This window comes from Phoca vitulina, unplaced genomic scaffold (assembly GCF_004348235.1).
Source record: "Phoca vitulina isolate PV1807 unplaced genomic scaffold, GSC_HSeal_1.0 scaffold48, whole genome shotgun sequence".
Classification (NCBI taxonomy): Eukaryota; Metazoa; Chordata; class Mammalia; order Carnivora; family Phocidae; genus Phoca; species Phoca vitulina.
This window is the reverse complement of record NW_022589751.1, coordinates 12,162,979-12,190,043: the sequence shown is the minus strand read 5'-3', so window position 1 is coordinate 12,190,043 and position 27,065 is coordinate 12,162,979. Positions and strand designations below refer to the sequence as shown.

At 42.9% G+C, this 27,065-nt stretch overlaps 1 protein-coding gene across 1 annotated transcript; it reads left to right on the top strand.

Annotated features, from left to right (window-relative positions):
- Nucleotides 1-1,478: 1,478 nt before the first annotated feature.
- On the top strand, nucleotides 1,479-25,296 carry CPN1 (carboxypeptidase N subunit 1). The gene is made up of 9 exons (XM_032432463.1): nucleotides 1,479-1,701; nucleotides 5,900-6,096; nucleotides 10,682-10,837; nucleotides 12,771-12,953; nucleotides 14,422-14,533; nucleotides 17,334-17,473; nucleotides 18,702-18,801; nucleotides 21,075-21,193; nucleotides 25,001-25,296. The coding sequence occupies exons 1-9, from the start codon at nucleotides 1,479-1,481 to the stop codon at nucleotides 25,094-25,096; spliced, it is 1,326 nt and encodes a 441-aa protein (XP_032288354.1). The 3' UTR covers nucleotides 25,097-25,296.
- The last annotated feature ends 1,769 nt before the right edge of the window (nucleotides 25,297-27,065 follow it).

Sequence of the window (27,065 nt, the reverse complement as noted above, 5' to 3'; positions counted from 1 at the left end):
GCTTTATTGAGATATAATTTATATACCAAAAAATTCACCTGCTTTATGTATACAATTCAATGAATCTGTAAATTAGTGTATTTACAGAGTTGTACAATCTAATTTTAGAACAGTTCTAGCACCTTAAAAAGACAACTTCTACCCACTTAGAGTCACTACATTTCCGCTCCCAGCTCCAGGCAACCTCTTATTTACTCTGTGTCTCTATACATTTGCCTCTTATAAACATTTTATATGAATTGGATCATGTAATTTGTGGCCATTTGCATCTGACTTCTTTCACTGAGCATAATACTTTTAAGGTTCATCCATGTTACACAATATATCAGTATGCCACTCCTCTTTATTGTCAAAAGATACCTCATTCTACAGCTACGCCGTATTTTGTTTCTCCATTCACCAGTTAATGGACATTTGGATGTTTCCACTTTGTCTATTTTGAATAATATTGCTACGAACATTCATGTACAGGTTTTCGTGTGGATGTATGTTTTCATTTCTCTTGGGTAGATACATAGGGATGAAATTACTGGGTCATGTAGTAAGTATATATTTAACCTTTTAGGAAACTGCAAGAAAACTGTTTTCCCTAGTGGCTGCAACATTTATTTTCCCATTGGAGGGTTCCAGTTTCTCCCTATTCTCACCAAAACTTGTTATTGTGACTTTTTGATTGTAGCCATTCTAGTGGATATGAAGTGATTTCTCATTGTGGTTTTATGTTGTATTTCCTTTTGACCAATAATGGTGACCATCTTTAAATGTGCTTATTAGCTATTCATATATCTACTTTGGTGAAATGTCTATTCAAATCTTTCGCCCATTTTTGAAATGGATTGCTTGTTTTATTATTGTGTTGTAAGAGTCCTTGATGTGTTCTGGGTATAGTATCAGATTTATGAACTGCAATTGTTTTCTCCCCGCCAGTGGCTTATCTTTTCATTTTCTCAGTGGTATCTGTTGAAAGATGTTTGAGAGGGAAAAGGGACAAGACTCTGAGATGTGCTTCAGAGTCTGGCAGCTGTGTGTGGGATTGATTGAAATGGACAGAGAATTCTCATTAATACATCTCCTTAAATTGTAATATAGGGAATAAGCACAGGCCAAGTTTCTCAAAATTCTCTGGGAATCAAAGGGTTATAAGCAACTATTTATTGAAGCTTGTTTACAGTCCAGTTAATCAGTAAGCCAGAATCAGTGAAACTACCCATTCTGGGGGAGTACAAAAACCTTTCAAAAGGTTTCCCTGGATGAGGAGAAGCCGAGTGATGGGGGAGGAGAGATGTGTGGCTGCTCCAGAGCTACATAAATAATTTCCCCTCTGAACGGGACAGTTCTGCCTTTCCTTGCCAGGTTCTGTCAGACTGGTGTTTACTGGCGGGAAACTAGGAAGAGCTGGTTCTTGGCCCTTGGATTTTGACAGTTGTTGGGAGAGGTGGAGCCCATTTTAGTAGGTCTCTTTGAAAAAGCCCAGCAAGATGTCAGGCCTGCTCTCAGTCTCCTTCCATCTTCTCCTTCTCTTCAAGTTGGTTGTCCCGGTGACCTTCCGCCACCACCGCTATGACGAGCTTGTGCGGACGCTGTACAAGGTGCACAACGAATGCCCCTACATCACGCGGGTGTACAGCATCGGGCGCAGTGTGAAGGGGAGACACCTCTACGTGCTGGAATTCAGCGACTACCCTGGGATCCACGAGCCCTGTAAGCCCTGAGCAGTTGTTGGAGTGGATGGGGCAGGACCCTTCCCTTACAAATCCAGGAATTGGGGTGGTTTCTGAGGAAGTCCATGGACCCCTCCACCTATAAAATATCACCTCTTCCTCCAGCTGTGCTAAGTCTTTCCCTACTTAGCCCTCAAATTGCCCCTGCTTTGGGGGAGCTGCAGCCCTAATTCAGGCTCTAGTCTGTTCTTCTTTTTGAGGTTTTGTTTGCTCAAGACCTTCATGGTAAAAGGTGAGTCTTCTTCCCTGCTCCCACCCCATCCCCCTGCCTTCCCTCCCATAACTCTTCTTTCTTCTGTGCTATTTTGCTATCTTTATTCAGTGCTTCAGGAAACACAAGCAGAAACAATTAGCTCTTCTCATTCTTCCAGGAAACCTCAAAAGGTTTAGGGATATCTCTCTGGGGAATGACAGCGTGATAGTGTATGGGAACCTGGAGAGAGCTTGAGGTTTTGGGTATTAGTTTTATTCATTGGATTACTTTTTGTTAGTTTGTTTCTATTATAAAAGCAATCTGTGTTTAGATTGAAATAAAAATTAGATAAAGAAACTAGAACAAAACTCACTCATAATCCCACCACTCACAGATGATCATTGTTAAACATAGTGATGCATATCCTTCCAGACTTTTTTGTATGCATGTTTAACAACCCCACAACACACATATTTTTTAAATAAAAATGGAATCATACTAGAACTGCTTTTCTCATCTCATCATCTTTTATAAATAGTATCCGTGTCCATAAATGTACATCTACAACATATTTTTGGGCTGCATAATATTCCATTGCATGGTTGTAGGTAACTCTTCATTGATTTATAGACATTTAAGTTATTTCTAATTTCTCACTTCTTTACTTACAGCAATTGTGACATCCAAATTATATCAGTTCCTCCTTCATCTTGTCAGCTTCAAATCTCTCTCTTCCTTTCCACTTCCACATCCCCCACACTAGCCAAACACCATTACAACCTGCCTAAAACATTGCACTAGGCTCCTGACTCTTGTAACTCCTACCTGCCACCACTCTCTAACCCTTCCATTTAGCACACAGATGCCAGAATACTTTTCCCAAATACTGATATAATCCTCTCACTGCCCTCCTTAAAATCCTTCGGTGACAACCTCACACCCAGTGGATTCTGTCCCTGACAGCTTCAGAATGTTACATGGCCAGTGGGGAGGGCAAGGATGGGGCGGCGCTGGCTTAAGGAAATCTATGCCATTAAATGAGGATAAGGACTTTGCTTTGAAGCCACTCTTGCATTGAAAGCACCATGCTTTTGGGGGTGTATGTTCATTGTGGATACTTGTGGGTTAGGCCCTCACTCCCATGCCCCCTTCCACTGCCTAGCATTCAAGGCCTCCTTGAGGCTTTCTCATCCTATGCTAGTCCTCACTAATCTCTCTTTTCTCTGATGCCCTATACTTCAGCTGTTCATCCATTCACACATTCGTTATTCATTCCACAAATATTGCCGATGATGCCGCTATCTGCAAGCACTTTTGTAGACTCTGAATATACAACAAACAGAGAATAAAACAAAGACCCCTCCCTCAGGGGCCTTAATTCTATCAGTGTAAAACTGGCAACAAGTGGGTAACTAAGTGAATATATATTGAATCAGATGGAAAAACATGCTATAGAGAAAAATAACCTTGAAAAGAGAGAGAATGCCAATGCCGGGGAGGGGGTTGTTGCTGTTTAGGAAAAGCTTCTCATTTGAGGTGATGTGATGGAGCATGCTGTACTATCATTGGGGAGGAAAATGTTTGCAGACAGAGGGAAGAGCAGGAGTGTGCTTGGCATGGTGAGGAACAGCAAGGAAGCCCCCATGGCTCCAGCAAGGTGAACAACAGGAAAGCAAGGTCAGAGCTTGTATGGTTGGGAATAGGGCTACTGGGCAAGAGATCATGTGGTGCCTTATAAGCCTTTGTAAAGATTTTGGCTTTTAGAGTAAAGTGAGAAGCCGCTGGAGGGTTTTATGCAAAAGAATGACATGATCTGACTTAGGATTTTTAAAAGAGCACTCAGAATAGGGATACATTTGTAAAAGACCACTCAGAACGGGGGTCAGCAAACTGTAGCCTGAGGGCCAGCCCCCTGTTTAGGTAAATAAAGTTTCACTGAAACACAGCTATGCCCATTTTCTTTTTTTTAAAGTAAACTCTACACCAACGTGGGGCTCGGACTCATGGCCCCAAGATCAAGAATCGCATGCCCTACTGACTGAGCCAGCCAGAGACCCCCGCCCATTTGTTTTTGTATTGACTGTCTGCTGTTGCTGGAAGAGTCGAGTAGCTAGACAGAGACAATATAGCCCATGATCCCAAAGTATTTACAATCTGGCCCTGCATAGAGAAAGCTTGCTGACCAGTGACTCAGGAGAATAGATTTTACAGGTGGGCAGATGCAAGGGGTTCGAGAAGGAGATTTCCTGTAATAAACCAGGTGTCAGCATATGGGGCTTGAACCAAAATGATAGCAGGGGTTGTTATGAGAAGTGGTTTTATTCTGGATAAATGGAAAGTGGGGACAAAGAATTTTATATCGAGCACCTTTAAGTACAAGACATAATGCTGGGTTCTATAGGGCAGTGGTTCCCAGACTTTTGAATTTCACCTAAGATTTTTGTTTGTTTGTTTTGTTTTTAAGAAGGTTGATTGGATCAGGGCTCCTTTTTTTTTTTTTTTTTTAAATTTTTTTTATTTTTCCAAGAGAGAGAGAGAGATCACGAGCAGGGGGGAAAGGTAGAGGGAGAAGCAGACTCCCCACGGAGCAGGGAGCCCGATGCTGGACTTGATCCCAGGACCCTGGGATCATGACCTGAGTCGAAGGCAGACGCTTAACCGACTGTACCACTCAGGCGCCCCTGGATTTCACCTAAGTTTTAAAAAAAATTGTTTTAATAAATAAGAGAGATTGGAAGGGACAAACATAGATTTTCCAGGTTTTATTTTGCTGAACAAGGATGTTGAAGAATACTGTCTGCCATCTATCACCATCCTTTCCTAAAAGAAGGGATATTTTAATGCCAAGAAAAATAAGAAAGACATAATCTAAGATTAAAGAAATACCCTAAGATTTAAAAATACACAGTATAGAAAATTCACTACACAACCCTTGTGGGTTATAAACATTCCTTTGGGAAAGACTGCTGTAGGTATACTAAGATAAATACAGTGGATTGTATCCTAAGGAAAATGAAAATGTGCATACATTGCGAAGGCCAGGTCTAGCAAAGGAAACAGGAGATGTGCAAAATTAGGTAAAACTCAGAGTAGAAAATGTTAAGTAGTAAAGGGAAGTTCAATAACAAGTTCACTCCCAGCAGGGAGAACCCAAGATGCCTTCTCTGAGTGAGTGACATTTGAACTGAGCCTAGAAAGACAGTGAGGAGGATTTGGAAATGTGGAGATGAAGAGGTCCAGAATCAGAAAAGTCATGGAAGCAGGAGAGTGTGGGGTGGAGGAGAAATCAAGTGGCAAGAGCTGTTCTCCTTTTTAAAAGGAGGCAAGCATGATTTTCTTTAAGTGGTTCTAGAGGCTCTTTTCCTGCCCTCAGTTCTTCCTGCAGTTGAACAGTTAGCACAGCCAAAGAGAAGGCCTAGAATCACTCCTTCCTCCTCTGTGCCTCAAGACATGGCATTCTCAGATGTATTTTAGTTGTCTTGGTACCAGGCAAATTAAGTTTTGAACTGGGATGTTTGGGAACTGTTATGCCATAACCTAGACTTTATAGAAGCAGGTCTTGGGAAAACACCATTTTTACCCTGAGAAGAGTTGTTTCTGAGAAGTACCAAGCTACTATAGATACCACCTGGGCTTAGGGCCTCCAGCTTAGTAATTAACTAGGTGACCTACAACTAGTTACTCAGCTGCTTCCATTCCTCCCTCTTCCTGAGGCTAATCATGCCTTCTTCACAGGTTTTCTGTGAAGATCAGAAGTAATGAACACAGTGGGGGTTCCAGGGCATGGGTTTCTGTAGCATTTATCATTGCAATTTGTCCAAAAGGGCCTCAGGAATCACTGGAAAAGACCCAGCAGAAGCGTAAGATTTTCATTTATTCATTACGGGGAAAGAGGGAAAAGGTCCCTCTGCACGGTGAGGAGTCCTTGGCACTTGCAAGCTTTCCCCATCTTCTCTCTTCCTGCATCTTCTTCTCGCGCTTGCAGTGGAGCCGGAAGTCAAGTACGTGGGAAACATGCACGGCAACGAGGTGCTGGGCCGCGAGTTGCTGCTGCAGCTGGCCGAGTTCCTGTGCGAGGAGTTCCGGAACGGGAACCAGCGCATCGTGCGGCTGGTGGAGGGCACGCGCGTGCACATCCTGCCGTCCATGAACCCCGACGGCTACGAGGTGGCCGCCGCCCAGGTACCGAGCCCCAGGGCGGGGCCCTGCGCACAGTCCTCGGGGTCCCGCTGCCAGTGCCACCGTGTCATCGAGAGAAGGCCGGTGGATCTACGACACAGTGTGGAGACCCGGGTTCAGCCCTGTGGCAGCCTAGGCGGTGAACGTGGGCTCCCTCCGAGTTTCGTTCTCTCAACGCCTTTCCCCGCGGACCTCCCGGTTTTATTGTGCGGATCAGTGAGGCAGGGTCTGTGACAGTGCTTCCTAAACTGGGAAATATTAAACAGGTGTGAAGGGCTCTCGCAAAACAGACCTCCTTCCCTCGATTTTTAGCTTCGAACCCTGCACACTCTTCTCCCTCCCACGTTACACTCCCGTTTGCATTTGGGGGGGAATAGAACTCGCTTGTCCCAGAATTGTGCGGTAGGGGGCTAATTCTAGATTCTTCATGCTATGGGTTATATTTCTTTTTTTTTTTTTATTGAGGTATAATTGACATACAATATTATATTAGTTTTTGGTATACAACATAGTGATTGGACATTTGTGTATTTTGCTAGGTGAATACCATATTTCTACACGGCTTTTTCCTCTAGTAGTATAGTACTCCACCTTTAAATTATTCTAGAATTACATTGTGCAGGGGTCTATGGGCTTTTACTTCATCTTCTGACATAAATTCAAAATGTCAGTGTGCCTAACTTTAAATCAATGATTTTGTGTGTGTGTGTGTGGCTGTGCATCAGAATCATAGGTGAAGATTTTTTGAAATACATATTCCTAGCTGCCCGCCCCCCCCCCCATCTACTGAATTAGAATTTTTCCAGGGTGAAGCCAGGCATCTGCCTTACACAATGGATATGTTCCTTTAAAAGCTGTGTCTAAACCTGGTTTGTTTGGGATTTTGGACGAGGGGGTGGGGGGTTATAAATTAAAGAGGCTTTTTTCCCAATTTAAAAATATGTCTATTTGAGGTAGTCTTGCAATTTTTTTTTCATTTTTAAGACTAGATTTCACTACTTTACTTTTTAAAAAATTTTTGTTGTGTTAAGAACAGCCAAGATGAGATCTACCCTCTTAAGAAAACTTTAAGTGTACAAGACAGTATTGTTGACTATAGGTACAATGTTGTCTCCAGAACTTAGCTATCCTGCTCAACCAAAACTTTATGTACCTTCATTAGTAACTCCCCAGTTCCCCCTCCTCCCAGCCCCGGGCAACCACCCTCCACTCCCTGATTCCATGAATCTGACCACTCTGTCTCATACAAGTGGAACAATGCAGCATCTGTCCTTTTGGCCCATCCCATTTTAAACCTACTTGAGGATAGGGCTGGGGGGGGGGGGTGGTGGTAAGTAGAGTCAGGGAGGGGAATGGAGCCACAAAACATAAATTTGCCCCTTGCAATCTCACAACATCCTGCCAACACAACTCAACAAATGAGAAAAGAAAGCTTTGTTCCCCCACTGGAAAATCAGAAAGGTGCACATTAACATCTCAAGACTTGAGTTTCCAAAGTAGCAGGAATATTTGAAAGAGATGTGGGGGGGAGACCTCCAGCCTGGCTGCTCTCCTTCTACTGGCCCTTCCCACTACTGCAGTGGGGAAACTGGAGAATGTCAGACTTGCCCACATCTTTTGGGGAATGAGGTGGGGTGGCAGAAAGTGGGGAAAACCCCTGCCAGCCCCCTAAATCCTAGAGCCATCTCTGGGGAGCCAGTCACCTTTGCTCACCTGCTGTGTACTTGTTCAGAGTGAGCAGATCTTGAACCTGAGCCCAGGAGAGGCCCCATCAGGTTCTCAAACTTGCAGAGCTACCTGCCATACCCAGAGGAAACCTGTCTGCATGGCTACACAGGGGAGACCTGCCTAGTCACCAAACTTTAAAGCTACCTGTAGATAAAACAGAATAATCTCCCCTTTCCCCATCTCACCAAAGATTTCCAAATCTTAATCCCTAGAACCTGTGCATATGTTATGTTACATGGTGAGGGAGAATTAAAGTTGCAGATGTAATTAAGGTTGCTAATCATCTGACCTTAAAATATCCTGGATTATTTGGATGGGTCCAGTGTAATCACAGGGATCCTTCAAATGTGGAAGAGGAAAACAGAAGGTCACAGTCAGAGAGATTTGAAGATGTCGTGCTGTTGGCCTCGAAGAGGAAAGAAGGGACATGAGCCAAGGAATGTGGGTGGCCTCTAAAAGCTGGGAAAAGCTGGAAACAGATTCCCTTAGAGACCTCAAAAGGAACACAGCCCTCCTGACACCTTGATTTTAGTCTTGTGAAACCCATTTCAGTCTTCTGACTTCCAAAACTGTAATAAGCTTGTGTTTTTTAAGCCACTATGTATGTGGTAATTTGTTACGGAAGGAGTAGGGAATGAATGAATATACCACCTACCCTGCTTATGGGAACTTTCTGTTAAGGAAACTCCTCACCTGCTAGCCTAATGACCTGGTGTGAGTGGTAAATCAACTGAGAAGTAAATTAACATAGCTGTTAATATGGACAGTTAGGAGCTACATCAATATGAATGCACAAGTAGTGAAAAACTCCTGGAAATGTAATGAAAATCATTATCTCGTGGAAGTGAAAAATCAAACTCCCGATTGAAAAATTACATAAATATTTCCCCCTGAACAGAATTAATGTAGGGAACTTAAGGTAACTTAAAGAAATAAGTTCTCAATGAGATATAAGAATAAAATATGAGCAGAATGCCATGAAAAATAGAGAAATCTAAGAACAATAAGGATTTTTTTTTTTAAATATGAAAGTGGTATTACATCTGTGAGTTTTTAGCTGCCCAACGTCCATCCATTCACCCCACTTCCAGGAATGGCCACCAATTTGGGCTCTACTCTCAGTCCACAGGGGTCCAGTGGACACTGTTCCCCTTCTCCAATGCCATACAAAACATTAAATGGAATTTCAGTTTTGTAAGGGCCTTTGAACATATCTCTATTTTACTACTTGATGTATCTTAATCATTTACATATATATCTATCTCCCTGTATATATTATGAGTTTCTAGAAGGCTGGCGTAATGTTTCATTATCTCTTTTCCTAGTGTCTTTCAGGGGGCTTTGAGTAGAGATGCACTTAAGATGGGCTAAAAGGATGAATGAATGAGTGAATACATGACCAAATAAATGATACAATTTGAAGTGTGAGCAGAGAAATTAAGCGATCCAGGAAGTTGATACTTCCTAGGAAGAAGAAAAATAAACAAGGATCCTAAGTTTAAAAAATAAAGGGGTTGGGGGTGATTTCCATGGTGCGGTTGCTTTGGAAACAGTTTAGCAGTTTCTGAAAAAGTTAAATATAGACTTAAATTATAACCCAGCCGTTCTACTAGTAGGTATCTACCCAAGAGAAGTGAAAACATACATCCATACAAAGACTTGTACGGGAATGCTCATAGCCACATTTTCACAATAGCCAAAAAGTGGAAATAATCCAAATGTCCATGTGCGGTGTTAAATAGTATCTCCCCCTCCCAAATTCATGTCTACCTGAACCTCTGGCTGTGACCTTATTAGGAAATAGAGTCTTTACATATGCAGTCAAGTTAAGGTGAAATCATACTGGATTGGGGTGACTAACTCATATATGACTGGTGTCCTTATAAGAAGAAAAAAATCTGTACAGAGACAGACACACAGGGGGGAGGCCTGTGAAGATGGGAGTAGAAATTGGAGCGATGCATCTACAGCCAAGGAATGCCAAGGATGGCCGGCCACCAGCCACCAGAGGCTGGAAGAGACAAAGAAGGAGCTCCTCTAGAGCTTTTGGAGCATATGACCCTGCTGACATATTGATTTCAGACTTCCAGCCTCCAGAACTGTGAGAGAATACATTTCTGTTGTGATAAGCCACCTAGTTTATGTAATTTGTTACAGCTTACAGCAGCCCTAGGATCTAGGGCTGTATAATAATCTATTAATTGGTGAATAGATGAAGTATAGTAAATCCATAGAATGGAATATTAATCAGCCATAAAAAGGAATGAAGTACTGTTACATGCTACAACATGGAGAAACCTCAAAAATATTATGCCCAGTGATAAAAGCCAAACACGTAATGTGTGATCCCTCTTACTGACATGGCCAAAAAAGGCAAATCTATGGAGAGAGAAAGTGATGTCCCAGCGCTGGACTAAAAATGAGGAATGACTGGATGGGCATAAGGTTTCCTTTCAGGGTGTTAGAAATCTTCGTAAGTTAGATTGTGCTGATGCTCACACGACTCGGTCAGCAGGGACTAATAATTCATTGAGTTGTACACTTAAAATGGTGTGTAAATCATACCTTCTATGGTATGTAAATTATATCTCAATAAAGCTATATTTTAAAAAAACAGGGGTTCCCATTATCCTGAAACACCCTACTCTTGTTAGAGCTTCTCCTGGGATCTCTACCATCAGCATGTGGTCTACAGGGAAACTTAAACCATGCCACTGGGACTTTGGATGGATTAAAGAAGAAAATGCTACGTCATTTGATAGATTAAGCTAATGCCCCAAAATACTATGCCACATAGTATTCTCCAACTATAGGATTCAGCCTGAAACCTTCCTTTTTCATTTCTTCATTTTCCCACTAGGGTGCAGACAGCTCTGGGTATCTGGTTGGCAGGAACAATGCAAATGGAGTGGACTTGAACCGCAACTTCCCCGATCTCAACACCTACATCTACTACAATGAGAAACACGGAGGCCCTAACCACCACTTGCCCCTTCCAGACAACTGGAAAAGTCAGGTAGGAGATGAAATTTGCATGCAGAAGCAGGTAAATCAGCATCTGGAATTTCTAGCAATCTTCACATCAATTAAACAAACAAGAATTAAGGGTCAACTCGGTGTTAATCTGTCCAGAGCAGTAGGAATGGTATCTTCCTCTCTTTGTATCCATTCTCTGCCCCCAGCAACCCCAGCAGAGGGCCCCTCACGGAGCACATGCTGTTTGATGTTAGTGGCCATGGTGGTAAAGGGAAAGCGCTATCCTACAGCTGCACGGTACTTTACAGTTGTGCAAAATTATTCCTTAGCGTTTCAGTTGATTGTTGTAACATTGTGGGGTGAATGCATGGAGCAGTCATCCATCCTTGTTTTACAACTCACACAGCTAATAATTGATGGACTCAGGATTAAACCCCAGGTCTTCTGACTCCTAAGCCAACATTCTTTCTACTGCACTATACTGTCGACAGAGGACTCTAGCATTCTATAGAGAAATCTCTCTTACGTGTGATGCACTGTGCGCTCACCAACAATTAGCTATAGAAGGAGATTCAGGGAGCTCTGAGCTCTCCAACCCTGCTACCCCTCTTCAAACCAATCTCTCTCTCTCCCTTTTTTTTCTTTTTTTTTTTAAGATTTTATTTATTTGACAGAGACACAGTGAGAGAGGGAACACAAGTAGGGGGAGTGGGAGAGGGAGAAGCAGGCTTCCTGCAGAGCAGAGAGCCCGATGCGGGGCTCGATCCCAGGACCCTGGGATCATGACCTGAGCCGAAGGCAGACGCTTAATGACTGAGCCACCCAGGCACCCCTCTCCCTTTTTTTAATAGACTTTATTTTTTTTTCATCCAACAAGAAGCCACAACTTTATGAATAATAAAAACAGTACAAATTTCAAACCAAGCTACAGTTATTCTTTTGAAACACCAAAAAACCAGGTCCTCCATTTTCCAATGGTTACATTGTTTATTATGTAATAGCATTACTGCTGTTCTTCAGGCTTGGACTGCCTCTGCTCCTGACACATTTGCTCATGACGTGACCAATTCTATGTCCTTAACCTCTACACCTGTTTGTTTTGTTTTTTGTTTTTTTAAGATTTTATTTATTTGACAGAGAGAGACACAGCGAGAGAGGGAACACAAGCAGGAGGAGTGGGAGAGGGAGAAGCAGGCTTCCCGCAGAGCAGGGAGCCCGATGTGGGGCTCGATCCCAGGACCCTGGGATCATGACTTGAGCCGAAGGCAGACGCTTAACGACTGAGCCACCCAGGCGCCCCCTCTACACCTGTTTGATCAACCTCTTCCTCTTCACTCTCCTCGTGTACAATCGGAGTCCGTGTGTTTTCTTGAATGTTTGAGATGGCTTCACCTTGAACTTTGAATTTCTCAGCAGCTGCTAGTTGCACCTGCTGATAAGTCCTCGGTAATAGACTTTATTTTTTATAGAGCAGTTTTAGATTCACAGCAAAATTGAGGGGGAAGTACAGAGTTCCCAGCTTCCCATGATCAACCTCCCCCACCAGAGTGGTAATTTGTTACAACTGAAGAACTACACTGACTCATCATCATCACCCAAGTCCCTAGTTTACATTAGTGCTCACTCTTCATGTTGTACATTCTATGGGTTTTGACCAGTGGATCATGGCATCTGTCCACTGCTATAGTCTCATACACAATGGTTTCACTGCCTTAAATGCTCTCCTTTTAGCTATTTTGTATATTGGGATTCCACATGCAATTTCATTTTGAAAAAGAGTCCATCTACTTAATTTTTTAAACCATCAGGCAAAAGACCAAAATTTCCCCATCTATACTTCTCATATCCAGGAGGCTGCTCTCTGTTGTATTCAGACATGCCGTCTTCTCGGGCCACTAGCTGACAGACTCATTTGCATGGCCATTTGGCACCTCCGGCTACAGCTTCACCGCCAGGCCCTCATCTCTCCACAGGTGGAACCCGAGACCCAGGCTGTGATCCAGTGGATCCGCTCCTTCAACTTCGTTCTTTCGGCCAATCTCCATGGAGGGGCAGTGGTGGCCAATTACCCGTATGACAAATCCCTTGAGCATCGGGTCCGAGGGTTCCGCCGCGCTGCCAGGACCCCCACGCCCGACGACAAGCTTTTCCAGAAGGTATGCAGCATGGCAACTCATCTGGCCAGAGGCACTTGGGGCTCAGGAAAGTATCTGGGGGGGCTAATGTGCAAGGTTATGGTGATATGGCTACATTAATGAAAAAATAGATCATGTGCATGAAAAAATATTTACATAATAGTTCAAAACAGCAGGAGAATAAAAAATGGATTAATTAGTTTATAGTGAATGTATTATTAGTAAGTATGATTAATATAATTAACATTAATTATTAATTCATTGATGAATGAATTCCATAGAGAATTACACCAGTTATTGCTTTGCAAAGCAAATATATTATTATATTTTTTCTTCCAGTAATCTCATTTTCCCCCACTGTTATGAAGTAGTAATGAAAGAGAATTATAGAGATTCCACATATATTCCTCTCCCTCCAACACACCTCTCACCCCCAATACATACAGGAGTCCCCCCTTTATCCTTGGGGGATACATTCCAAGACCCCAGTGGATGTCTGAAACTGCAAATAGTACTGAACCCTATATATAATTTTTTCCTATACATACCAATGATAAAATTTAATTTATTAATTAGGCATGATAAGAGATTAGCAATAATAACTAATAATAAAATAACAATATACTATAATAAAAGTTACGTGAATGTGGCCTTTCTCTCAAAATATCTTCTGTAGGTGCACCTGGGTGGCTCAGTCAGTTAAGCAGCCAACTCTTGGTTTCGGCTCAGGTCATGATCTCAGGGTCCTGGGATCAAGCACCATGTTGGGTTCTGTGCTCAGCAGCTAGTCTGAAGATTCTCTCCCTCCCTCTCCCTCTGCCCCTCCCCTTGTTTGTGGGAGTGCTCACTCTCTCGCTCTCTCTCAAATAAATAAACAAATCTTTAAAAAAAAATCTTACTGTACTGCACTCACCCTTCTTGTGATGATGCAAGATGATAAAATGCCTACATGGTGAGATGAAGTGAGCTGAATGACGTAGGCATTGTGACCTAGCGTTAGGCTACTACTGACCTTCTGACATATTGTCAGAAGGAGGATCATCGGCTTCCAGACCGCAGTTGTCTACGAGTAACCGAAACCACAGAAAGCAAAACCACGGGGGCGGGAGGACTACTGTAATTCTCTTCATGGCCAAGGCTTATCTTACTTGCTCCTTGTTTTCTTTCATAAAACTCAGCTAGAAAATGGTACACCTAGAAAGGAGTTTATATATCATCTAGTGTCACCGCTCACTTTGCACTTGAAGAAGCTTATCCCCAAGATAGTGGAAAAATCAGAATACAGCTCTTCTAACTCTAGTCCCCCACATGCAGGCACACACATGCACACACACCATCTTCCTATGCCTGCTGGTATTTTCTTTCACTAAAGCAAGTAATCAGTTGTTTATACATAGTGGGGTTTTGTGGTGTCACCCTACTTCTGAGTATGAGCATTGCTGTATGAGTTGGGAATACTCAGGTCATTTTCCACCTGCTATACCTACAGCTGGCCAAGGTCTACTCGTATGCACATGGATGGATGCACCAAGGTTGGAACTGTGGGGATTACTTCCCAGATGGCATCACTAATGGGGCTTCCTGGTATTCTCTCAGCAAGGGTAAGAAGAGTCCTGAGTACAACAGTGCTGCAAGCCAAAGTGGAATAGGGCTCATCTCTCTTTCTAAATTATCATTTTTTCTCAGGGAAACAACAGGAATACCATAGAATTTTACATTCAAGTAGAGATCTGAGAAATGGAGAAGTCTTAAGGTGGCATTCAGTGTCATTTTGTGATTCTTTAAAACAAAGGTAGAGACACCTTGCGGTCCTTTAAAACTGGTGGTTTACACAATAGATCAGGGCATAGGAGGAATATAATGAAGTCAAGTGGTTGAGAGTGTGGGTGTAAGAGTACATTGGGTTGAAACCCGGCTTGCCCAGTTACCAGTTATGTGGCTTCAGGGTAATTACTTAACCTCTCTGTGCTTTGATTTCTCACCTGTACTTTAACAATACTTGCCAGGCGCCTGGGTGGCTCAATCAGTTAAGCATCTGACTCTTGATTTTGGTTCAGGTCATGATCTCAGGGTCGTGAGATTGAGCCCCATGTTGGGCTGCATGCTGGGTGTGCAGCCTGTTTAAGATTTTCTCTTTCCCTCTCCCTCTGCCCCTCCCCGCCATGCTGTCTCTCAAAAAAAGAAAGAAAGAAAGAAAGAAAGAAAGAAAGAAAGAAAGAAAGAAAGAAAGAAAGAAAGAAAGAAAGAAAGAACAATACTTGCATTGTAATTTTGATGTGAATACTAAGTAAAATAATGTGCATAAAGCATTTGGAAATGCCTGGGTTGCTTATAAATGTTAGGGTCTTCTTTTTTTTCTTTAAGATTTATTTATTTGTTAGAGAGAGAGAGAAAGAGAGAGAGCACAAGGAGGGGGGAGAGGGAGAGATGGAGAGGGAGAGAGTGAATCTCAAGCAGACTCCTCACTGAGCACAGAGCCCAACCTGGGGCTTGATCTCACAACCCTGAGATCATGACCTGAGCCAAAATCAAGAGTCAGATGCTTTACTGAGCCACCCAGGTGTCCTAAATGTTAGGGTCTTTTTTTTTTTTTTAAGATTTGTTTATTTATTCATTTGACAGAGAGAGAGTGCAAAAGCTAGAACACAAGCAGGGGAGAAGGTCCAAGGGAGAAGGAGAAGCAGACTCCCCACTGAGCAGGGAGCCTGATGCAGGGCTTGATCCCAGGACCCTGGGCTTCCTGACCTGAGCCGAAGGCAGAAGCTTAACCAACTGAGCCACCCAGGCATCCCTATTATGTGTCTTTTCTGAGTAGCATGGAACTATGCCTTACATAGCAACAGATGACCACAGGAGCTGGCCTGGACACCCACAGTTCCTCTGCTATGTGCTCTCTGTACCCTGCCTGCCCATCTCAAGTGTTTGCCATGGACATTGGCTATTGGATGGCATAGTAGAAACCTCCAGCAAGAGGCTTCTCTCTCTATTCCTTGGGCCTTCCCCAACACCAAGGGTTGAGATAGAACCTCTGTTTATGAACCTTGGGTAGATAGGGAACATAAAGATAGGGAAGAGGCTGAAGCAGGAAGCCAGATTCTTTTAGGCATCATGTTTTAGCAGCTATCCATACTTTCAAATCTGACCTGGACAGAGCCCAGGTAACAGAAAACTCACTGATAAGAGCTGAGCTGATAGCTGGTTCTGTGGAAAGTAGAGAGGAGGAAGGTTAGGGAGTCACCAAGTACCGGGAGGTGATAGACTTCTTGTGGCTAAAAACTTGCTTGAACACAAGGTGAGAAGATTTTGTTGAACTTTATTATTATTATTATTTTTTAGTTTGCATTAGGAAACCAATAGGTCATCCTCCCCCCAATTTAAAATATGAAATGTACTTTTTCAAATTGTACTTGTTTCTCCCTCCCCCTTCCCATCATCTGGGAAAGCATGATCCATGCTTCCAGTGAAAATCATTGCCCTAAAATAAGCTGATACAATTCCAAGGTTATTCAGCTCATTACAATGATTGGTTCCACAGTGTGATCTCTGGACCAGCATCATTAGCATCACCTAGGAACTTGTTAGACTGCAAATCGGGAGGGGGGCTCACTCCATACCTACTGAAACCCTAGTTAAGTCCCCGCAACCTGTATTTGGCTGGAAGGCACAGCTTTCTCGATTATTCTGATGCAGAGAGTGATCCAGTGAAAGAGGCACAGTTCTCCAACTTTCCCCATTCTCTCTATAACAGCCACTTATGCTCATCAGCTTAGAGGAGGTGAAGTTGACTAGATGAATAGTTTTTAACCCAAATACCCTTGTGATATAAACACCACTCTAATAAATCAGGAGCATATTAAAAAATCATTGATTCAATTGGAGAATACAGAAGATAAAAGCAGAGGAGCATTCCACTGAAGAAAAGTATAGCTGCCTTCTGCTTTTTCAGGGGCCTGTTTTTCTGGATTAACCATTCTCAGGTTAGTGCTGTGTTCTCAGATAGGAGGAGGGATGTGAAAGCAAGATATTCATCTTATCTCTAACCTCCAAGGTCTGAAGAGTATCATCACCCAAAGGGAAGATCTGTCCCCTTGGAGGCAGTACAGGTGCAGAGTCTAATATCAAGGCACCGCTAACCAGCAGACTTTGGAAATGCCAAGGGTCAAGAAGTGAGATTAAGGGTTGAAATGGGGAGGAGAGGATGGGGGTGACAAAATGGGCATTTATGAAGAGAGAAAACTGGGAAGTTGGGGAAAGGTTTTATGGAGGAGATAAATAAGTGGAGACTGAGAGGTAGAATAGAAGGTCATGGGGGGCACAGAGAAATCATGGTTTTGGAGAGTTGAGCGGGAGCATTGGTGGGATCCTGGTTGTACAGATCTGCCGCTGCCCTCTTCCCCTTAGGAATGCAAGACTTTAACTATCTCCATTCCAACTGTTTTGAGATCACGCTGGAACTGAGTTGTGACAAGTTTCCTCGCCAAGAGGAATTACAGCGTGAGTGGCTGGGTAATCGGGAAGCCCTCATCCAGTTCTTGGAACAGGTAAAATCCCATTCTTGAACTTTCCTGGTTACAGAAAGAGAAGTGTTTTCCAATGGTAGCAAGGGTTTTTGTGGGGCTCAGTTCTGACTCTTACTTTGACTCCATACCATACATCTGGGCTTCTTCTACCCATCAGATTTAGTCATTCAACATCATTGAGCACAGTTATCTGTCAGAAATGGTACCGTATGCTGGGGGTTATGGGCAAACAAATATCCCTGCCCATGTAAAGCTTGTATTCCAGGGAGGAGAGACAGACACTAAACAAAATAATAAAGTGAATTTTATAACATGTTAAATGCAAAATCTGATGTAGAAGACCTTACAGAGAAAATGACATTTAAACAGACTTAAAGGACGTGAGGGAGAGAATCATACAGCTTTCTAGGGGAACAGGGACTCCTTGATGGGGACACGACAAGAAATGCAAGGCCTGCAACAAGCAGTCATTAGGGAAATGCAAATCAAATACACACTCATTAGGATGGCTTCTATAAAAAAATTACCGTAGAAGACAGACAGTAGCAAGCATTGGCAAGGATGTGGAGAATTAGAACCCTTGTGTATTATTGCTGGGAATGTGAAATGTTGCAGCCATTATGAAAAACAGTATGTGGTTCCTCAAGAATTAAACATAGAATAGCCTACTTGATCCAGCAATCCCACTCCTGGGTATAGATCCAAAAGAACTGAAAGCAGGATCTCAAAGAGATACTTGTACACCAATGCTAATAGCAGCATTATTCACAGTAGCTGAAAGGTAACCATGACCCAAGTTGCAACCCAAGTGTCCACTGATGGATGAGTGGATAAATGAAATGTGGTTTGGACATACAATGGAATAGTCTTCAGCCTTAAAAAAAAAAAAGGGAATTCCGAGATATGCTGCAACATGGATGAACTCTGAGGACAGTATGCAAAGAAAAATAACTCAGTCATAAAAGACAAATGTTGTATAATTTTATTTATATGAGTAGTCAAATCCATAGAGACAGAGAGTAGACTAATGTCATGATTTACCTTAGATTTTCACAGGATCGCTTTGAGCATGCTGTTGAGAAGAGATTGTCGAGGAACAGGAGGACGGAGAGATCAGCTAATTAAGGGGCTATTACCATAATCTTTGCAAAGATCACATGTAAAAACATATGAGAAAGGGCTTTGAGGACTCCCAAACACTGAACACATGTCTTATGGTCATAACTGTGCACTGTAAACTCTCCCGCAGGTACACCAGGGCATCAAGGGAATGGTGCGTGATGAGAATTATAATAACCTTGCGGAGGCTATCATTTCTGTTAGTGGGATTAACCATGATGTCACTTCAGGTAGGTGGCCATGCTTAGCGGGGTGAGAAGGAAGCCTTCATGTCCTCACCTTTTTTCAGCATGATCAGGAGGCCAGTTTGTAAGCCAGCGAGACTAGCAGAGGTGTCAAAGACATTGGGGGTGGGGACAGGAGGAAGGAAGGATGATAGACATAGGGACAGTGAACTAGGAGGCCAGGACTAGGAAGATGTAACTTCTCTCTTAGCATTTAGGAGTCACTGCCTCATACAACTTAGTTAGGGGTGTTTTCTGGGTTTGAGGTAGTGGTAGCTCACATACTGGTGTGAAATGGGGTTGAAAAGAAAAGGACTATAGAACTGACGTTTAGTCTTGTCCGTGACCCAGGCATTTCACTACACCTCCATCCAGGGAAAAGTTAGCAAGATGCATTCTATAGGCTTGTTGCAGGGCAAGAGTGATGGCAGAGGCAGATCTTGGAACCAACCTGGAACCTCCTAGAATGGTACAGAATATCTCATATGGCACAGATGTTGCAAACTGCCCCAGCCAAATTTGATCATGCACAACTCTTAGGTTTTTCTTTCTTTCTTTTTTTTCTTGATGTTTGTTTTGGTTTTAATGTAAAGCAGTAGCTACCAGCGGTCAGAGGTGGGTGAAATTTGCCTACCTCCCACAGCCTCTATACAAACAAGGCTCAGCCACATTTTACAACACCAATGCCTAATACCACGCAGGCATCTTACAGTTCAGACTTACAGTCTGGTTAGACTGGATGAGATCTCGGAGATAACTAGTATTACTGGAGGTGGATCCCAACACATCTTACATGAAAGGCTCATTCAAGGCAAAAGCAGCAACATTCTAAAGGCAGAATTCTATAGCCTCATAGTCAAGCATCAGGCCTCCGTGCCGGTCGCTGGACCCAAGACCATTTAGGCATCAAACCTCGGGCATCCCTCAGAACTTCAGGGCTTACTAGATTTTCATACTGTATTCATGCACAGACAGGGAATGTCTCTGAAACATTCTAGCCAATCAATATATATTGAATACCACTAATTCCACCAATAAGAACCCACTTTCAACACTCATTATGCTAAATTAACAAATTACTCATTTCACCACCGAAAAAGCTCATTGCTAACATTCATTATGTTACTTAGAAAAGCATCTAGTGCTGATTACAGAGAAAGATAGCTGAAGCCCTTATAATAGCTGTATCTGGAATTGGGCCTTTCTGATATAATGCTACCTAACCATTCCTGGGTGTAAGTCCCCAATTAAGAAAATGACGGCCCCTGGGGTATAACTTACACTATCCAACATATGCATAATAACTTACTGCTTTTGCTAAAGTATTTTAAAAGGAATTACATTTAATAGGGGGCAGAGAAGAGACTTCTTTAGTATTTATAGTCTGTCCCATTCTTAATTGCATTTATTATTTCAATTATTCATTGCTTAAAAGAAATTTCAAAGGCATGGTCACAACTGATTCTAAAGAGATACAAAGTCATTAGCCAAAATGCTGTATCCCTGCCATAGAAAAATGGGCTTTCTTTTGAATTTTATTTTCCCCTTTAGAAGGTGATGGAAGAAATATTAAAAATAGAATTCTCAAAATCAGAGCTTTAGTGGTCATTTAGTCTAGCCCTCCCACTTAAGAGAAGATTACACACATAGAGCACCACTGACAGCTGGTCTTCTAACCCGGGGCCATCATGTCCATTATGTCCATCAGTGCAGGTTGTGCACTGCACAACTGTGTGGCTTTACCAGGGACACTCATTCATTCTCTGCTTCAGTGCTCACAATTACATGAAGCAGTCCATTTCTTTTTTGATAACTCTGTCACAGTAGTTCTGCTTCTGTCTAGCAAAATTTTCCTCCTACAATTTAAACTCATAGTTCTCATTCTTATTTTTTTAGGTAGATGTCATTTCTTCACAGTGGCTTTTCAAACACTGAAACAGAAGTCTCATGTAGTTTCTTTACCATACAAAACATTCATATATCTTTCAACCTTTCTCCAAGTGACCCTTTCCTGGACATGAGTTTGTTTTAAAATACATGGTATAGAATTAAATGCAATACTCTCAGTATAGAAACTTCTACTCCCCATGAGTGGGGAAACCCATGCTCCTTAATAAATAAAATAACCTAAGATAGTTTTAGATCTTAACCAATTTCATCATGCTATTTTAAAAAATCAAGCTTGTGGTCAGCTAAAATCCTCAGATCATTTTTCAGATCAAGGCCCCAAATGGCAAATTTCTAATCAGCAGACTGAGTTATGTTCTTGTAACTTTTAGGTGACCATGGCGATTACTTCCGGCTGCTGCTTCCAGGTACCTACATTGTCACTGCCACAGCACCTGGGTTCGACCCAGAGACAGTGACTGTGACCGTGGGCCCTGGGGAACCCAAACTGGTGAGTTAGGCTGACATTCACAGAACACTGTAAAGATCACTTACAACCTATTGCATGGTTCTAGTCTCTGCTGAGTTTCCTTCTTTCACTTAAAAAAAAAAAAAATCATTGCTCTCATATGCTTAATTTTCTCCTGTCATTCTATTATATCCTTCCCATTTCCTTTTGACTTTTCCTCTTTCTTCTGTTTAACACAGCACAATGATGAAGAGCACTATCTTCTAAATCTGGCTCATTTGTCCACAGACCTTGAACAAATTACCTAATCAGTCTTCCTTAGTTTCTTCCTCTGTAAATTGCTGATAAAAGCACCTCCTTTATAAGAGGTTGGAATGAGAAAGTGCATATAAAGCATTTAGTACAGTGACCTATATATCGAAAGTGCTCAACAAATGCTAGTTTGTAAGTCCCAGAGACCTTGCCCAGATACACAGACGCCCTTGGGTGGCATGCTTCTGCGCCATCAGCTGGGACTACCACCAGATGGCGCTCTGCCCCCTCCTGGTGCCCTGTGTGCCAGACAGTCTTGCTGGCCACTCACCTCAGCAAAAGAGCCCGCCGCTCTCCAGGATTCACCTCTCCACAGCTGTCTCTTACAGGTAGAACCAGAAGCAAGGAACTTTTTTGACTTACCAGCTGGACCTTTTCAGCTTTGGTCATCTTAGATTAGGATCTCGGAGCTAAAAAAGCTCAGAAGTCACGGACACTAAACTTCAGATTTCTCAAAATAGGTAAAAGGTAATAAGACAGTCCTATTTAACGAGCACCTATAGACCTTGTGTCCCACAAGTCCACTCTTCCCTAGGGCCTCCTCACTCTGTCCAGTTCCTTCTCTATACAACCCTAGAGCTTAGCCGACCCGCTCGCCCCTTTCCCTGTTAACTCTGTGCAGTCAAGGAGCTTGTTTTTTTCAAATACAGTTACAGATACCATTTACTGAATGGTTACTATGTATGAGACACGATAGGAGAGCTTTCCAGAACGATCTCATTTAACCTTAACAACAACTCTGTCAGGGACATCTAAGTATTCCCATTGATGGCCAAGGAAGCTCAGAGAAGGTAAGAATCCTGTGCAGCGTCACACAGCCAGTAAGTGGAGCCGCCATTGCAACCTCTCTTGGGCCTTCAGGGCTGCTTCTTAGCCAGCATGTTACAGGGCCTCATGCTAAGCTTACAACCTGTGTTCATAACCCCTTATTTTAACACAGGGATCCGAATAAAGAGTTCTTTACATCCTCTGAAAAGTCCTCTATAATTTCTAGATAGTTCCCCCTTTACCCTCTTCTCCCTCTATTCCTAGATCCTGCACATTATAAACCACATCTACTTGCAGGTGCAGGAAGCAAAGACTAACTCTGCCATCGCAGCCTGTTATCTGGTCCCAGTTTCCCAACTAACTTTCTCTCCCCCCACCCCTTTTTCTTAATTTAAAATCAATTTAGTTAAAATATAGTGTATTATTAGTTTCAGGGGTAGGTAGAATTTAGTAATTCATCCGTTGCATAAACACCCAGTGTTCATTACATCCTGTGCCCTCCTTAATGCCCATCACCCAATTACCCCATCCCTCCAGCCCACTCCCCTCCAGCAACCTTCAATTTGTTTCCTATAGTTAAGAGTCTTATGGTTTGTCTCCCTCTCTGATTTCGTCTTATTTTTCCTTCCCTTCTCCTATGTTCATCTGTTTTGTTTTTTAAATTCCACATATGAGTGAAATAATATGATATTTGTCTTTCTCTGATTGACTTATTTTGCTTAGCATAATACCCTCTAGTTCTATCCACGTCATTGCAAATGGCAAGAGTTCATTCTTTCTGATGGCTGCATAATATTCCATTGTATATATATGCCACATCTTCTTTATCCATTCATCTGTCGATGGACATCTGGGCTCTTTCCATAGTTTGGCTATTGTGGACATTGCTGCTATAAATATTGGGGTGCACGTGCCCCTTTGGATCACTATGTTAGTATCCTTTGGATAAATACCTAGGAGTGCAATTGCTGGGTCGTAGGGTAGCTCTATTTTCAACTTTTTGAGGAGCTTCCATACTGTTTTCCAGAGCGGCTGCACCAGCTTGCATTCCCACCAACAGTGTAGGAGGGTCCCCCCTTTCTCCGCATCCCCGCCACCATCTGTCATTTCCTGACTTGTTAATTTCAGCCATTCTGACTGGTGTGAGGTATATCTCATTGTGGTTTTGATCTGTATTTCTCTGATGCTGAGTGATGTAGGGCATTTTTTCATGTGTCTGTTGGCCATTTGGATGTCTTCTTTGCAGAAATGTCTGTTCATGTCTTCTGCCCATTTCTTGACTGGATTATTTGTTCTTTGGGTGTTGAGTTTGATAAATTCTTTATAGATTTTAGATACTTATCAGCCCTTTGTCTGATAAGACATTTGCGAATATCTTCTCCCATCCCTTTTTCTCAGTCTACCCTAAAATCCAATGACTGATCGGCAGCTGCGTGCATGAGCCCTGCCTTAAAAGTGCTCTTCATTGTCAGATTTGAGCAACGGCATATCTGCTGAAGTTATGTACTCTACTGCAAAAGATTTCACTTCCTTTGTCCTATAGGCTTTAAATAAATTAACATAACCTATCATTATGTCAAATATAACAGAAAGAAAAAAATTATCTTTTGGATATAATTCCCAGAGAGAAAACCAGCTAAGAATCCATTAAAACCTATCTCTCTTTTCATTTTAAAGCAGAGATCCGTCTGGCTGGGGGAAGAAAAAAAGGGAAAAAAATTATTTACTAGAGGGTTTTCATGTTACAGTTAAGACTCTTTTAAATATTGCCCAGAGTCATCCAGTGTCCTCTTTGCTTTTCTCCACATCTGGCCAGACATCAGGCTCCTTTCCTTCTCCTCTGTCCTTCCCTCATTTTGTTGCCTTTTCTCTCTCTCTCTCTCTCTCTCTCTCTCCTAGATCTCTGAATTACTATATATACGAAATGGTAATGATACAATACAGTTAGCTCTGGTTTCCTCTACTTTGGGGAACTAGCAGAAAAGCTGGCTGTGGATTTTTGTGGAAGAGGCAGAAAATAACCCCATGGAGAGCTGTCTTTTCTGTTGTTCAGCTCTCAGCTGGCTTCAGCAGCTCCAACTGTTCCAAGGGCCTGGAAGCCAAGGATCCCTCAGGGGAGTGTGTTTAGAACACTGTGCCACTCCCTCTTGCTAGGATGGTTGCACAGCCAGCAGATCCTACGCTTGTCAGTCAGAAGCATCTTTACGTCTGCATGCCATGGCCAGAGGGCAAGTTTCAATGTATTGCTGGAAAGGATGCATTCCTTGCATGTGGAAATTTGGAATTTAAGAATCCATGTAATAATCTGTATCATCTCTACTATCTATAATTTCAAGCAATTATGGCAGCAAGTTTCGATCTGAAGGTCTGAGGTATTCATTGGCATGCCTGAGCACAGCACCTGTGATTCACACATTGGCATAAAGGGGATTATTAGGGCACCATCAATCATAGCTCCTGTCCTAAGCGACACTATTAGTGAAATTGTTTGAGATATAGATGTAATTTTCTTCTAATACTTATAAAATAAATGTATATTTAGTTCATCCAGGTATATCCTATGTATCACCAGCGATTATGTACCACTTCTTGGGACTATTAGGCAAGCGTGACACCACCAGGGCTACTGTAATAATGTTCCTTAGTACCCTGCCCTCGGGACCTGGAACTGTGGTGAAACCAGGTCCAAAGAGGTCTTCCCCAATTTCAATTCCAGGAAATAGAAAACTGACTCCTCTACTCTCCTAGCTGCTGCTTTTTTTCTTCCAGGTTAACTTCCTTCTCAAGAGAAGCATCCCTCAAGCAACCCCAACGAGGCGAGTTCCCAACTCAGGACCTGGAGACAGAGTACCAAAGCCAGTGTAGCCCCGGGTCAGCTAGGAAGGAGGAGGTGGAGATGACGCAGCCCCAGAGCGCTCCTGCCTGAGATCCACAGTGCTGGGCCCGCTTGTTAGAAAGGCTTGCTCCCGCTTTCCCATCAGATGAAGCTATCTTTCTATTTTATTATCCGGGACATATATAAACATAAACACATTCAGAACAACTCAGAATGGTCTCTGTTCCCGGAGTTAGATCCTTGATGTGGCAGTGCATCCATCCAGCAGTATTCAGTAAGATTTTCCGATTCTGGGGCTATGGTTTGGATCCAGAAGGCTCCACGTCGGTCCACGCTGCGTCTGGAGACCAGTTCCGGCTGGTTGGCCACTCTACCTCCAGAATCTAGCCCCGAGCCTGCAGCGCAGCAGGCACGCAAGGGAGATTTCTGAATGAATGGCTCAAAGGCTGAGATGATTCATCATTGATGTTGTTCCCATAGCGAGGCCAGGTGACCAAGTCTTCTGAAATCGCGGAGGACTATTTCAACAACAGCCAATAGTTTCTTAATAAGACAAGGATTTCACACACGAATACCTAGATACTGCTCCTCGTTTTCGTACATGGGCATTTTACACAACATGCATCTTTCAAAACATTTTCTGGGTGAAGTGTAATGTAGATGCCGCTATGGAATGACTGTCCTGTCCCTGTGCCAGACGGCCCGGCACTGCCTACCTTGCTGAGTTCCCCAGGACCCGTCTGTACTACACGTGTTACTGAGGAAGGATATGTTAGTAAAGATTTTGAGGGGATGTGGAGTCACGAGCACACAAGTTCACAAACTCCCATCGGGTATGTTGGGGTTCCGGAGTCCCCTGTCCTCGGGGCTTGGTGAGGGTTCTTTCCCAGACACCCGTTTCGGAGCCCAGCCTCAGGGAGACAGGGCAGGCTCGTTTCCTCCACTTGTTCCACATCCCCCCACTCTGTCAACCTCCCCCACCCCGGCCTCTAACTAACTAACTAACTAACTAACTAACTAACTAACTAACGTTGAGTAATTTTGCTCCTTTCAAGAAGTATTCCCACACCCATCAGAAAACAAAAGGTGCTTAACTGTGACAACCCACCCTCTTCAGGAGGCCAGTCAAGACTACAATTAACACGATTTATTTTGCTGTGACTTTATCAATCTCTCTATCTGTGGTCAAAAGGAAAACAGAAGAGAACATATCTTTTCCCATTTAAAAAGGGAATTTTCTCCTCAGGTGATTAATGCTTTCTCTGCATTTTTCCTTTCTTCCCAATTTAAATCCCATATTCCTTGGTTCTCCTTTTGTTTTTAGAAAGCAGCAGCTTCTTGAGAGGGCTCAGTGGAATTTTATGCCTGAGGTTGCCATATGCTACTCGGGTTTCCCAGATTGTCTGAATATCACTTGTTTTGTTTTCAGGTTCCCCGGTACATAGTCACTTAGCAGAGCTGATATTCGAAAAGTATAGTCATGGTTTTTCCCTGACACAGCCACATACTTTCATTCATCCTTTCATCATTCATTCACTCACTCATTCATTCATTCATTCATTCAGGGGACATGTATGAGTCCTTGCTCAATGCAGAGAATACAAAAAATATAAGATACAGCTCGTGACCTTCGGCAGCTACAATCTAGTTGGGAAGACAATACGTTACACTGCATTGTGATGATTGCTGATTCAGTAAACTCTGGGGTGGGGAGCCTGTGGGAAGATCCCTACTATGGTCTTGGGACAATCAGGCAGGAAAGGCATCCCGGAGCTAGTGAAGTCTACGGTGAGATGTAATAAGGTCAGGTAAAGAGGCATTGACCAGGTGGAAAGAAATGGGAAGCAAGTGAGGGGGCAGGGTGAGGGACTGAGTGAGGAGCTGAAAGCCGAAAGCCCAGGCCAGCGGGGTGGGGAGGGACAGATCATGAAGGACTTTGAACCATATCACAGTTTGGACTTTATCCTAGGAAGAACAAGGAGGCATTGAAGGGTTCCG